Source organism: Marmota marmota, unplaced genomic scaffold, assembly GCF_001458135.2.
Source record: "Marmota marmota marmota unplaced genomic scaffold, marMar, whole genome shotgun sequence".
NCBI classification, from domain to species: Eukaryota; Metazoa; Chordata; class Mammalia; order Rodentia; family Sciuridae; genus Marmota; species Marmota marmota.
Genome location: NW_026000249.1, coordinates 33,829,855 through 33,844,472, shown reverse-complemented (window position 1 = coordinate 33,844,472; position 14,618 = coordinate 33,829,855). Strand labels below are relative to the sequence as shown.

The window sequence follows — 14,618 nt, the reverse complement described above, 5'->3', positions numbered from 1 at the left end:
AAAAAAAAAAAAAAAAAAAAAAAGGACTAGGGATGTAGCTCAGTGGTAAAGTACCCCTGGGTTAAATTCCCAGTACAAAGAAAAAGAAGAAATAGAATTATTTCTATTAACAAATGGCATAAATACCTAGAAAATGTACCATGGTTATGTAAGATATTAAAACTAAGAAAACTCCTTAAAAGGTAGATGGGAGCTATTTGAATTATCTTGACAATTTTCCCATGAACCTAAAATTATTCCAAGATAAAAAGGTGATTAAAAGAATAGGAGATAATCATGACACACCTGTTACAAAACTGATAAAAGGCTATGCCTTTTAGTGGTAGAGCACTTGCCTAGCATACATGAGGCCCTGGTTTCAATCCCCAACACCAAAAAGGAAAAAAAAAAAAAGAAAGAGAAAACTGACAATTCAAAATGCTGGTTAAGGATGCATAAGAACAGGAATTCTCATTAATAGCTGGCAAGAATGCAAAATAGTACAGCTACTTAGGAAAAGAGTGCTGTAATTTCATTCATATATATGTATATATATTCTCACTATATTGCCCTGGCTGGCCTCAAATTCTAGGTCAAGCATCAGCCTCTCAAGTTACTGGGACTATAGGTATGCATCATCACACCCAGAAGTTTGGCAGTTTCTTATGAAGTTAAACAAATACTTACCCAACCACTTGACAATCCCACTGCTATGTGTTTACTCAAGCAATTTGAAAGGTTAGGTATACTCTGAAACCTATACATACAATTTATAGCAGCTTTTATTCATAATTTGCAAAAACTGGAAACACAGCATTCCAACAAGTAAGGGGAAAAACAAACTGTGCTATATCCATACAAGGAATACTATTCAGCAATAAAAAGAAACAAGTTATTGAGTCCCTCAGCAAGATGGTTGAATCATAAGTGTACTTTAATAAATGAAAGAAGCCAAACCCAAAAGGCTACAGAGTATATGGTTCCATTTATGGAACATTCTGAAAAAGGCAAAATTACAGAGATAGAAAACAAATCAGTTGTTGGGAGCTGTGGTTGACTGACTATAAAGAGGCCACATGAGGGAAATTTGTAGGCTGTAACTGCCTTCTATGTTATGCAGTGGTGAATGCTATACATCTATCAAGACCATGTAGACTGAACTGTGTTTTGAGTGGTTACTTTAAGACCATTGCACTCTAGTTGGTAAATAAATTTCTCACAAGGTTATGGGTTAGTAACTCTAAAACTACATTTTATGTATGCTAGGGACAAACAAATGCATGAGTAAATTATAGATAATGGGAGCCAAATAATTCACTTTGAGTAAGATACAAGAAGAGAGGCTAGGATGAACCCTGTGGTGCTGGAATAGGGTCAAAGATATTTGAATTTATATACAGATAGATAAAAGAACTAATTATAGATATTATGTATATATGGGTTAATAATCAAACATGTATTTTCTACTTCTGTGCATTGAAAAGGCCTAGAACCAGTGGTATCCCAGGAGTAATGGGTACATCTAACACCCAGATCTTGGTTTCCAACCATTCTAAAATACAAGTCATCAGGGTTCCTTAGAGAAATGGGTGACATTATTTCTAGGACAAAGAAAATGCAGGATGAGCTTGGAATATCTTCTAGAGCAAGAAGGTAAAGAAGCATTAAAAAATCAAAAGGATAGGAATATGTCAAAGGGACAGAGAAGTCAACCCAGAAAAGCTCCCTATGGTTAAAACTGGAACAACTTGATAATATTGGATTATAACCAAACAATAAAATACATAGCCATGAGTCAATACTGATAGAAAAAAACTGTTGAATAAATGAATGGGGGAGAAAGAACAAATCTCTTACAGAAGAATTACAAATAATGTATATGGATACTGCTTCCTCCAGAAGGTGGAGCTTAATTCTCTCCTTGTGTTTAGGCTAGTCTTAGTGATTCACTTCCAAAGACTAGAGTATGGAAGAGAAACAAAAACTTTTCAGAGGAGAAACCTGGCAGATACCACCTCATATTGATATCCTATGCCCCATGATGTTATATGTAAACAAGGGCACTTCGCCTCCTCTCCAAAACCCATAAGTCTGGTTTAAGTAGACAAAACATCAAACCCAAGTTGAGGGACATTCCTCAAAATAATTGACCAGAACTGCTCAAAAAAGTCAAGGTTATAAAAAAGGACAGACTGAGGAACTATCAGAGACTGGAGGAGATTAACGAGACACAGCAAATAAAAACAGTGTGGGATCCTGAACTGAATTCTGAAACTGAAAAATGACGTAAGTAGAAAAATTGGTGAAATCTGAATAAATTCTATAGTTGAAGTTAAACAGCATTTTACTGATATAAATTTCTTAGTTTTGACGAATATAACATGGCTATGTTAACATTAGACAGAGCCAGGCAAAGGTTATACAGAAACTCTCTGTGCTAGCTTTATAATTTATCCGGAATCCTAAAATCATTTCATTATAAAAGTTCATTTTAAAAAGACAAAAAAACCCCACAAATAAAAATGCCCAGTAGCTTTTCACATCATTGAGACTAGAATGCAAAATCTCTATGGTGCCTAGAAGTTCTTACATCATCTAATTCCTCTGCTACTTCTCAGACCTCATCTACTATGTTTGTTGAATGAATGACTCTAAAACAAAGGAACCCAAATCTAATTAGTTTTCAGAACCATCTGGGAACTTAAACATTCAGATTCTAAAGGTATGTCTCAGAGATTTTTGAATCATTCTTTTTGAGGTGGAAGTTAGACATTTATATCTTTAAAAGCACCCTAGATAGTTCTGAGGATTTTTTGGGTTTGGAAAATTCTCAAAATGAAGAATAATGAATTATCTTATTTGGGTCAAAAAGCTTTATTTAAAAAGCTAGGCATGGTGGCACACGTCTGTATTCCCAGCAACACAGGAGGCTGAGGCAAGAGTATGCCAAGCTCAAGACCAGCCTCCACAACTTAGTGAGACCTTGTCTCAAAATACATAGGGCTAGGGCTGGGGATGTGGCTCAAGCGGTAGTGCGCTCGCCTGGCATGCGTGCTGCCCGGGTTCGATCCTCAGCACCACATACAAGCAAAGATGTTGTGTCCACCGAAAACTAAAAAATAAATATTAAAAAAATTCTCAAAAAAACCACAAAAATACATAGGGCTAGGGATGTGTCGCAGTGGTTAAGCACCCCTTGATTCAATCCCTGGCACCAAAAAACAAAACAAAAACAATAATTCATTAAATAAAAATAAATAATGGTGACTACTTTAAATGAAGAGGAAAATTTAGAGACTCTGAGGTACAAACTAAGATAAAAGTGAATTTTTTAAAAAGTTCACTCTTAGAACAGTGGTTCTCAACTGGGAGCAATTTTGCCCCCTAGAGGACATTTGGTAATGTCTGGAAACACTTTGGATGCCACAACTGGAACTACTAATATCTAGTGGTTTGAGGCCAGAAATGTTCCTGAACATCTTATAGTGCACAGGATAGCCACCCATAACAGAAGTAGGAGGCCTAAAATGTCAACAATGCCAAGATCGAGAACTCTGTCTCAGAATGACTAATATAAGGACCCATTTCATTCCACTCTGTTGGAATATCTATGCTGACAGCATGCTCACTCTTCCAATTAGGCAGCTTAAAAATTTTCCCCAACTTGTAATTTTTAATAATTTCATGCATTGTACAAGAGTTTAAAGAAGAACATAAATATCCATTTGCCTTCCCCCTACACCCTCCAAAAATCAAAATTTGGCCACATTGCTCTATTACATGCTGTATACCATGTGCACACAAATACTTTGTTTTGTTTTACTGACATCATGACACAGCCTGCATCTGCTATATAACCACAATTACCATCATTTAAGGAAAAGTGACATACCTACAGAAATTAATAATAATCCCATACCATCTTCAAATTTCCTCAGGTGTCCCCAAAATGCCTTTTATAGCATTATAGCCCACCCACCCCAATCCAAGATCCAATCAAGGTTCACTCATTGCATTCAGTTGTTATGTTTAGAATCTTTAATCTAGAAGAGTTCCTCCATATTTTTGTTTTCCATGACACTGTCTAAAGAAACAACTAGTTGTCTTGCAGAATGTCTTGTTTTTGATTTGTCTAATTTGTTTCCTCATGGTATCATTTAACTTATTTCTTTTCCTTCCCATAAACTAGAAGTTAAGTCTTTTTTTAACCTCCCAAGTCTTTTGGCAAGAACACTTCCCAGGTGATGTGATGTATTTTTCATTGCATTACATCAGGGAAAACATAATGTGAAACTGTTCATCACTGATGTTACTTTTGATCACTACTTTAACAAGGTGATCATCAAATCTTTGCTGTAAGATTTCCCCCTTTGAATCAGAATGTATAAATATCCTATTTCTTAGCAACTCCCCTCCCATAATTTTAGCATCCACTGATAATCTTTGTGTGAAATAATTATTACATTGAGGTGGAAAAATGGTGATTTCCAAAGTATACATCATTTCTTCTACATCCATTAGCTCACAATATTCTGTAAATAGATGACTGTTCCTTTATTCCCTCTCCTTTTTTATCACCATGGATGCATGGATTTCTTTTATTGTTAAGTTAGTATCTTCACTTTTTTGGTACTGGGATTGAACCCAGGGCCTCACACTGCTAGGTAAGCACTCAACTGCTCTACCACTGACCTACACCTCCAACCCGCTATTCTTTTAGGTGGCCAAATTGTCACCAAAATTGATCACTGAAAACTCCTCCTTCAAGTTGGCTTTTGTGACCTTGTGACATGACCACATTAGTTTTTAAGTACTTCCTATGGGCAACTATGGTTTTAAAGATCTGTCCATGTTTATTTCCTGAAATTTCTATAACATCTGCTCATTCACTTTAGTTCTACTTTTTGCAGCAACAGGACATTTTACCACTTCCATGTGGAACATTGTTATTTAGATGCAGATATTATTATTTGGATTAGAGCATTTCTATGATACGACTTCACTAACATCACAAAAATACATAAATCATTAATTTAGACCTACCCATATGTTCACTTTATTCCTAACCCTCACACTTGAGGATGTCCACTTATTATGTCATTTCATTTCTGGAAGCTGTTAAGAGTTTAAAGGTTCATTTTTAAGGTTCCATTTGAAGGTTCCCGTGTCAAAATTTTTGCATCATTGGGGCCAGGTCATAATTTTATATACAAATACACACGTGTATATAAACATGGTTATCACTAATTTACTCTAAGATTTATAAGTATATATATATATATAATATATATATTTACAAATATATGAAATGCTGAGTTAATTTTTTATAGTTGTAGATGGACAGAATGCCTTTATTTTATTTGTTTTTTATTTTTATATGGTGCTGAGGATAGAACACAGTGCCTCATGCATGCTGGGCAAGCGCTCTGCCACTGAGCTACATACAGCCCCAGCCCCTGAGTTAATATTTAATAGCTGAATAACACCCAGCATTACTTACGAAATTTATTCTAACAGTCCTCCAACATTTTCACACAGATTTTTGTAGTATGTTATAATTTATTTAAACATAAAGAACATATAAATGTAGATGTGCTCTCTCTTTAAGGTACACCAATAAGCACTGCATATCACTATTAATATTTGCTCATGCCAGTCAAGAAAATCCTGATGTACTTTGAGCAGACAATGTCCCTGTTCTGAGCAGATAAATAATACTCTGTCCTGTAGAATCAGTATAACTCCAAATACAGATAGGCAGACATCAACCCTTCCAGAGGGCATATAAACTCCAATTCCTTTTAGACATATCCAGTATCTAAAATTATTGATAGCATTAACTTTCTACATGGGAAATTAATTATATTAAGCACATTAAATACTATAACACTTTATTATATTTTTTATTTCTTTTTCAGTATGATCAAAGTACATCTTTGACAAACTAAAAGTAACAAAATACATAATAACATGTGACTCTTAAGTACTAAGAACATAGAACAGGGAAAAAACTAATGCCCAATTTCTAGTCACTTATGTAGGGCTTCTTGAATGATGTGAAAATTTGACATTTCTGAACAGTACCAGGAAAAAACATAGAACAAATGAGAAAAAGAAGGCAATGTAAGAGAAATGTTAAGAGTAAATCAAATCTGAGGTCAAGAAAATAACCACAAAAGTACACTAATCATCTGGAAGGTACCTTTGTTCAGAAGAGGAAGAAAGTCAGGTGCTTTTTCCCGAAAAACCCTTTGAGCATCCTCAGGTTTCATGGACACTTCCTTTGTCTGAACTAGGAAAAAGTGTTTACCAACCATCTGTGGAAAATAAAATTTCATTTAGATTTTAAATTGAACTTCTGAGATTACAACAATGTTTTCCTATTGTAGAATTTTTCTGTATAAAATGCAACACAGTTATGACTCTAATTCAGTGTATTTGCTGTAACAAGTTCTCACACACACAAGATTCCTTATTCCAGATGGGAGGTCTGGTTAAGAATTGAAACTGTAATGCCTACTGCTGATTAAGAGTCAAATAAATATGAATTGTCCCTCAATTTAAAACATAATTAACTTTTAAATTGAATCTAATAAATAGAAGTTTTACTTTGGTGATACAGCAAATTTCCAATGAGAAGAGACCCATTAAGTTAATTATGTACATTTATTTACGTGATGAAATACCATAGTTCATTTCATTTATCATAGTTCATTAAATATAACAAAGAGGGCTGGTAATATAGTTCAGTGGCAGAGCAGTTGCCTAGCATACGCAAAGCCCTGGATTCAGTCCCTAGTAGCCCCCCCCCCAACAAAACAAAGATATTTTAATATGATGGGGGAAATCTTGTATAATAATGTCAATCTTAAAAGGCATAATCCAAATTTATACAGTATAGCTCAATAATGATAGGTCACATTTCTATGTACCAAAGAGTTTTATGCACTTTACATATATAACATTAATTCTCTAATGAGATTGGTACCATTACTAGTATCATTGTACAGATGATAACTAAGGCACAGAGTGGTTAAGAAATGTGCCAAATTAAGTAACACAGCTGTGATTTGACCCACTTCATGTAACTACAGGTTAAATAATTCTAAAACTTATTCCTAAAAAGACTATTCAAGGTATAGTACAGTTATGGATGATTTTTAAACTTATTTTTAACTCATTTTTATTTCTATGGTTCACTACAATGAGTACATATTAATTTTAAAAATAATTGTGAAAGTAAGTTTAAAAAAGGCAAGGTCATTACAACCACTAGACAAGCTTACTGGGTTTTTAATAATAAAAAATAATACATATGCTCAGCATAAAATTTGAAAATAAATAACAGAAACAAAGAAATATCAATCAAGGTGCACTTGCCATATAGGTATACAGATTTCTTACCCTCCTAGTTTTCTTTTTCTCCCATTCCCCCATTACAATATTAACACATGTTCTTTGTAAAATCCAGAGAACTACAAAAAAATGGAAAACCTTGCTCTTAACCAACTTGCTAAGAATAACCACAACTGTCAATATTTTAATATGTATAACTTTCCACACTTATTTTTTTAAATCAGTTACTTACATAATATTTCACAAAATTTTACATACTTGATTGTGAACATTTTTCAGCTACTCTACTATAAAATCAATGTTAATGTCTGATAGTATTTCATCCTATAACTACATTATTCCATACCATTCTACCAAACTGGATCAAACTTGAATCGTATCTCAGATTAATGCTATCTCAGAAAAAGAGGAACATACACTTAATAATTGCAGGAAATTACATGTACATCATTACCAGATGATGACTATAAAGCTGCTTAAAACATCAGAAACAATTCAACCAGTTTTTAATTTTCTAGACTGCTCATCACCTATCATTTTTACAGTCATATGCACACTGACAAAATTATGATTAATTCAAAATATCATTTTTCTAAACCAAATAATGAGCTATGAAACTGTATCTATTTTAATATTTCACTGGAGATACTTGAAGAGACCCCTTTTCATGAAAATTCTTCTACTTTTCAGGACTTGAAAATAGTGGTAATAGGGTTGGGGTTGTGGCTCAGTGGTAGAGCGCTCGCCTAGCATGCACAAAGCACTGGGTTTGATCCTCAGCACCACATAATAAATGTAAAATAAAGATATTAAAAAATACTGGTAACTAACCAACTTCAATTATGAAATTCTTTCTAATAATTTAAACTACTCTTACTCAAATTCATTCTGTACATATCCGTGATGTATATAAGAGCAAGTAAGAAAACTTTTAGTTGAGAAAACCAAGACTCAGTAACTTATCTTGACTCCTTATGGAATGTGCTTTCTGCTTAGACCAGCCTTCCCAGAATTTCTACCTTCTCAACTTTTATACAGAAAAAAAACCCACCCATTGTGATGTTTAATTTATAAAAGAAATGTGAAATAAAATTTTGTGATATTCCTGGGTTTTAACAAAACTAGGGTTTGCAATCACATTTCTAGTCTATGTTATCCTAATATATTTGTGTTATGAGAAAAACTTAAGTTTTTTTTTTATGCCAGAATTTGTGTTCTATATATATTTCCCAAGGAACTCAAACTTCATTTTTAAAAATATGTAATCTCTCTTAATATAATATACAGGTCATTTGTCTTTCAGCATGTTTTTCTATTCTCTTCACATGTACTTGGCATTTTATTTTTCTTTCTTATTTTTCTCTTTTATTCCTTACTTTAAGAATTAGATAACTCTAGCCAAACAATCCCTAGGTTGGAGGACCCTTGAGTCCATGCACTTTGGGTCATATTTCTATTCCATCAGGCATTTATCAACTTTCCTTTACTACTGAGGCAGCATAATAGCATCATGTTTAAGGATTAAGACTATAGCCTAAAAAAGTTACTTACCCTCTCTATGGTTGATTTTTTCTTGTCAGTCAAATGGGGAATAATAGCAGCTATTTCATAGGGTTGTTTTGAACACCGAGTTGATTTATTTAAATCTCTTATAACAGTGGCTGGCATATAGTAAACACTATGTAAGCATTAGCTCTTATTATGATTATCACAGTGGAATTTTTAATTTGTATTCCAGGAAAAATATCTGCATCACTCTCTTCCTAGTCATATTCCTTTGGAGGGTACATAACACTTTGTCATTTCATAATCAGATACCAAAGATCAAACAGTTAAGAACATCTGATGACTCATAGAGACTGTTTGATGGCTTTTTTCTTTAAGCATGTTAAATATTCTTTATCTACATTTCTGATTTCCTACCCAAAAGATGTTAATCCTAAATAATTACTGTTTTGAAAACTGTATGTAGATTGTTAAAAAAATAACTATATAGTACAATGAAAAAATTTACTTGTCAGATGTTAGATTAACATGTGACTAGATAGTTTAAAGGCCAGAAGCACATTTTTCTATATCTTTTCAGATTCATAGAATGCTTTTATCAGATTGGCATCAGCACAAAATAAAATATCAAAGTTTTTAAATCACAATTTGACTTCTATTGTTTTGAAAACTATGCCTCAGATATACTTTATGGATTTCAAGCATGGGTTTTCTACATTGTAGATGTACAGCTAAAGTGAGGCAGTCATTTTTACTTTTTTCCCTAAAATTATTCCCTTTGCTATGTTCTTTTTTAATTCCTTTAAAGAGACTCCATGAATTTTCCTTTCATTTCTGCTTTTGGAATTTGATTACTGAATTAAAATAGAGCCCTCCTAAAGGATATTCAATATATCCTATTGCCACTCCCTAACAGAATACCCAATGATGGAACTGCTGCTTCTGTAGCCCCTGACTTCTACATCCTAATTATTTTTCAGGTGAAAGCTCATGAGCTTTTCAAGCTTCTCTACTCAGGAGCTCACCAAGAGCTGCTGTTCATATTCCTAAAACCTTTGTCATCCCAGACTCATCTTGTCTTCCATACCTACCTTCCTTCTAGGGCAATAAGGCAATAGAATCTAAGGAGCATGATGTGAAAGTTGCTCTCAAAGGATCCAAATGTTGTATTCCTAAATGTCTTTTCCACTCCCTAACCAATTAAAACTCCAAATAAATTTTCAAACTAAATTATAAAAGTCCATATTTTATTATTTACTACTTTTGTGAACTTTTGTGGAAATCATTCATTCTAAAGAGTGGAAATTCTCTTTTTTTTTTCTTTTTTGTGGTGCTGGGGATCAAATAAAGGGCCTTGTGCATGTGAGGCAAGCATTCTACCAACTGAGCTATATCCCCAGCCCCAAGAATGGAAATTCTTTGAGGACAGATAATTTTGCCTGTGTATCTCCTTTTTCAGCATATACTACATTTCATTATATCTAAGTTGCCATCAATTATAAGATGCATTTAAGATATGCAAAAATGTGGAAAACAAATATGCATCATGTAGTCAATGAAATATGGCAACAGACTAACTTTTTACATAATCAGCACTTAATAAATGTTTACCAAATTGAATTACATTTTTTTTTTTAAATATTTATTTATTTATTTGTTTTAGTTCTCGGCGGACACAACATCTTTGTCTGTATGTGGTGCTGAGGATCGAACCCGGGCCGCACGCATGCCAGGCGAGCGCGCTACAGCTTGAGCCACATCCCCAGCCCTGAATTACATTTTTAAGAATTTTTTTTCTCTAGGAACGTATTTTGAAGACCAAGTAACCTGCTTACAGACAAGTCTTGCAGAGGTGGGACAGAGGACTGTAACTTGGGGGTTGCCGGTATTTCTAATAGCCAATTTGAAAAGAATGGAAGTTCTCCAGAGTGGTGTGTTTCTGCCCAGGTGTATGTCTATTTTTCTTTTCTCTCCTTACCTCATCAATTAGTTTCCTGGCATTTGCGATAGTATAATCACCAGCAAATAATACCACTAAGCATGATTCATCACTGCTCTTCTGTCTCTGACCCCGGGATATTGGAACGATGCTTTTGTTGGCTTCTGTGGAAACGCGAACAGCTTTGAGCTCTTCAGTAGTAGGTACAGGAACATAGTCCTGAACCGCAGCATCTTCTGGAAGAAGGCTCCAGTTGAGCTCTCCTGATACAGGTGTAAAGTCATGAATGTTACTCCATGTATTATTGAAAATACTTAGCCCTGCATCTTTGAACTGGAAAGCTAATTCAGGGTAGTACCACTGAAAACAGCCAAACTTGATATTGGTAGAAGACTCAATAATGGGTTGAGTGGCACAGCACAAAAAGACTTCCAGCTTTCTACAATCCCGCACGCGAAATTGTTGGCAGGCTAATGTGCACTTGCAATCTCTACAATTCCGGAAAAACACACTGCCTTTCACAGGTCCCAAAAAAATTATGCAGTTAGTACAGTCATCGATGGTAATTGTAGCAGAATGATCAAAAATGTAGATGTTACAGTTCTCACAGTCTTGAATAAGAAACTGCTGTCCTGCCACTTTCCCAGGTAAGCGACCTACTGTTTCATCTTTCAGTCCACTGAACATGTAGTCTTTTGGATCAACCTGCAGGGATAAAACACAGACTTGAAATATTATTAATATTACTCAACAAAAATCAATTAAATGTCTATGGGGTGCCAGGCACAGCTCTCAATGCTAAAATATAAGTTCCTAATCTCCTTGACTTTGTAATATAGTAAGAAAATAAATAGGACATTTTTTCCCTCCGAATGAGGGAAAAACACAAGAAAGGAGGGAAAAGGGAAAGGAAACCCTTATAGATAAAGGCACAAGGGCATATCTACCAAATATAATGTGTAGACATTGTTTGGATCCAGTTTCAAGCATATCATCTGTAAAAATACTTTTTTTAGAAAACTGGGGAAATTCACACTCACATATATAGAGCATATTAGGTAATATTAAAGAATTTATCAGTACTCACTTTGGCAGTACAGATACTGAAATGGGAATAATAAAGAAAATATTAGCATGGGCCCTGCACAAGGAAGTCACACAAATTTGTGAGGCATTCCCTATTTTTGAGAACATGATGCTAAGTGAAATAAGCCAGATTCAGAAAGTCAAGAATTGAATGTTTTCCTCTCTTGGGTGTTGGGAGGGAGAGGATCTCACAAAAACAGAAGAAAGAATAATAGAGTAGAGAAAGGGGATCAAGAAGGAGGCAGGAGGAGAGGGCATGGGGAAGTACTGGGGAACAAAATCTACTAAATCATGCTATGTGTCTGTGTATGAACATAACTACAGTGAATCCTGCTTATACATATAATTGCATTGCACTAAAATAATAATAATAAATAATGGGAGATGAGAAGAACTAGTAGATGGGGGAGGAAAGGAGAGAAAGGGAAGGTATTGGGGAATAAAACTGATCAAATTATGTGCATGTATGAATATGGTAAAATGAATCCCACTATTATGTGTAATTATAATGCACCAATAAATTTTTTTAAAAAAAGAAATGAAAAACAGAAATTTTCATTTTGTTAGGTGTGATAATAGCATTGTGGTTTTTTATGGGTGAAAAGAGCCATCAATTAAAATATTGAAATGTTTTAAAATTATTAGGCTAGTATACAACACTATAGGAAGAAAATATATACCTAGAGGAATCAAGTGTCTGGTTCCTTTAGCAACTACAGCTCTCATTATATATAACTTATGATCTTGGTTAATATAACTTCCCAGGAGATAAATCCACTTTCTCTCTGCCATCAGATTGTGTTTCTGAGAATTCAAGTTAAAGGGCAGCCTCTATGACATTATGGTTTGAACCTTCTATGAGTTAACCCAGGTGACATCCATATCATCATTATTATCAATAGACTTTTAGTATATTTGGAATCTATATAACCAAAAAATTTACATGGAGTACAAAGTTCAAGAATATATTTTTTAAAAATTCAGTTCATGGGCTGGGAATGTGACTCAGTGGTAGAGTGCTTGCCTAGCATACTCAAGGGCTCAGGTTCAAACCCCAGCACTACAAAAAAATTCAACTCATATCCTATGCATCTGTTTTTTCTACGCATTTATCATAATCAGAACATCAGAATATACTATTTCAGCTTTATGATGCTTTTGCTTTTTCTGATGCATCACCTTTATAACTTCTACTTTTCCCCACATTTTTTATTTTGTACTATAGTTGTACTATAATTTCTATTTCTTTAAAGAAATCTGAAATTGGAAATAAACCCAGATTGAAATAACTTTCCCTATCCTTCCACAAATTGGTCTTAGTTTTTGTATCTTAGTATCACCAACTGATATCTGCAATATGTATGCTACAGAAATTGGAAGAACCTAAGAGCACAAGAATCATATGCTGGTGCTTATAAATACAAATTTGATTCATACATTTATTGAGCTACTCCTACAGTGTAATTTTCCAAATTTTGCCATTTCTATCCTCAGGCATTCTAGCTCAAATAATCTTTTAAATAACATGCCTGGAATGTGTCACAATTTTTTATCTACCTGAGCTATCAGAATGTCACTGGGACTGGGAATATACCTCAGTGGTACAGTGTGTACTTAGCATATTCAAGGCCCTGGGTTTGATCTCTAGCACCATACAACATACAAATTTTATACACACACACACACACACACACACACACATTTTTTCACCTAAAAGACCATTCTTATTTCTTCCAAATGACTTTTTAATCTAGTTTGAACTGTTTGTGAACATATAAATTTCATGAAAAATGTACCAGAAACAAGCTCCAATACAGTGTATAAGAATTTCATTATTTACAAAGCAAATTATAATCATCCTAGTCATTAGCAAAGTAGCTTAAAGTGATTTATTCAGTAATGTACAATAAATACTGTATTTATCCAGGTTTACATAATATATTAGGAGGAGCATTTGTCTATAGCATGAGACAATAAAAGAGGTCCTTGTTTTCCAGTTCAGTTTTGTAACCTATAAGCAAATGATCTTGAAAAAGTCACTTTAACTTTCTGGATATTCAGTCACTCAACCAACATTGAACACCCAATATGAGCCAGGCATTGCTTTAGACACTAAGTGAATATGACCAGCTCTTTCCATAAAGGAAGTAAATACTTACCTAAATAAATTTAAAACAACCTGTCAATTCTAATAAGAGGTTCTGAGAATATTCTGGAAACACAAAGGAGGAACCTAGTGGGGTAGAAGATTTCCTGTACAAAGTGAGAATGAATGATCCAGGCATGGTAGCACATACCTGTAATCCCAGCAACCCAGGAGGCTGAGGAAGAGGATCACAAATTGGAGGCCAGCCTGGGCAATTTAGTGAGACCCTTCTCAAAAAAAAAAAAAAAATGGGGCTGGGGATGTGGCTCAGTGGTTAAGTGCCCCTGGATTTAAGCTCCAGTATGGGAGAGGTTAGGAGGGAGAAAGAAGTGGGAGTGGGGAGGGAGAAAGAGAGAGATGAATGAATGAATGAGTGAATATGAATAAGATACAGTTTACCAGAAAAAAAGAGATGGAAATAAAGGATTCCCCCACTTCCCATGCCAGACAAAATAAACAGAATTAACAAAGTAAAATTCTTCAGAAAGCAGGGAGAAAACTGGTCTGGTGTTATCAGCATCAATGGAATAATAGTGAATGAAGCCAAAGAGGTAGGCAGGGTCACATTATAAATCTCATAATTTATCCACGGGAAATAGGGAACCA

The 14,618-nt window shown here is 34.4% G+C and overlaps 1 protein-coding gene and 1 non-coding gene across 4 annotated transcripts in view; one reads left to right on the top strand and one right to left on the bottom strand.

Moving 5' to 3' along the window:
* The window catches only part of Rp2 (RP2 activator of ARL3 GTPase), a 49,116-nt gene that overhangs the window by 18,258 nt on the left and 16,240 nt on the right, over window positions 1-14,618 (bottom strand). For all 3 annotated transcript variants that reach the window (XM_015488151.2, XM_048796531.1, XM_015488152.2), the window contains exons 2-3: window positions 10,820-11,485; window positions 6,182-6,296 (exon numbers count right to left, since the gene is read on the bottom strand). In XM_015488151.2, coding sequence (XP_015343637.1) covers window positions 6,182-6,296; window positions 10,820-11,485 — 781 coding nt within the window. The remainder of the gene's footprint in view (window positions 1-6,181; window positions 6,297-10,819; window positions 11,486-14,618) is intronic.
* Window positions 11,860-11,966, top strand: LOC125614168. Its single transcript, XR_007344811.1, has one exon. It is a non-coding gene; the product is annotated as a U6 spliceosomal RNA (small nuclear RNA).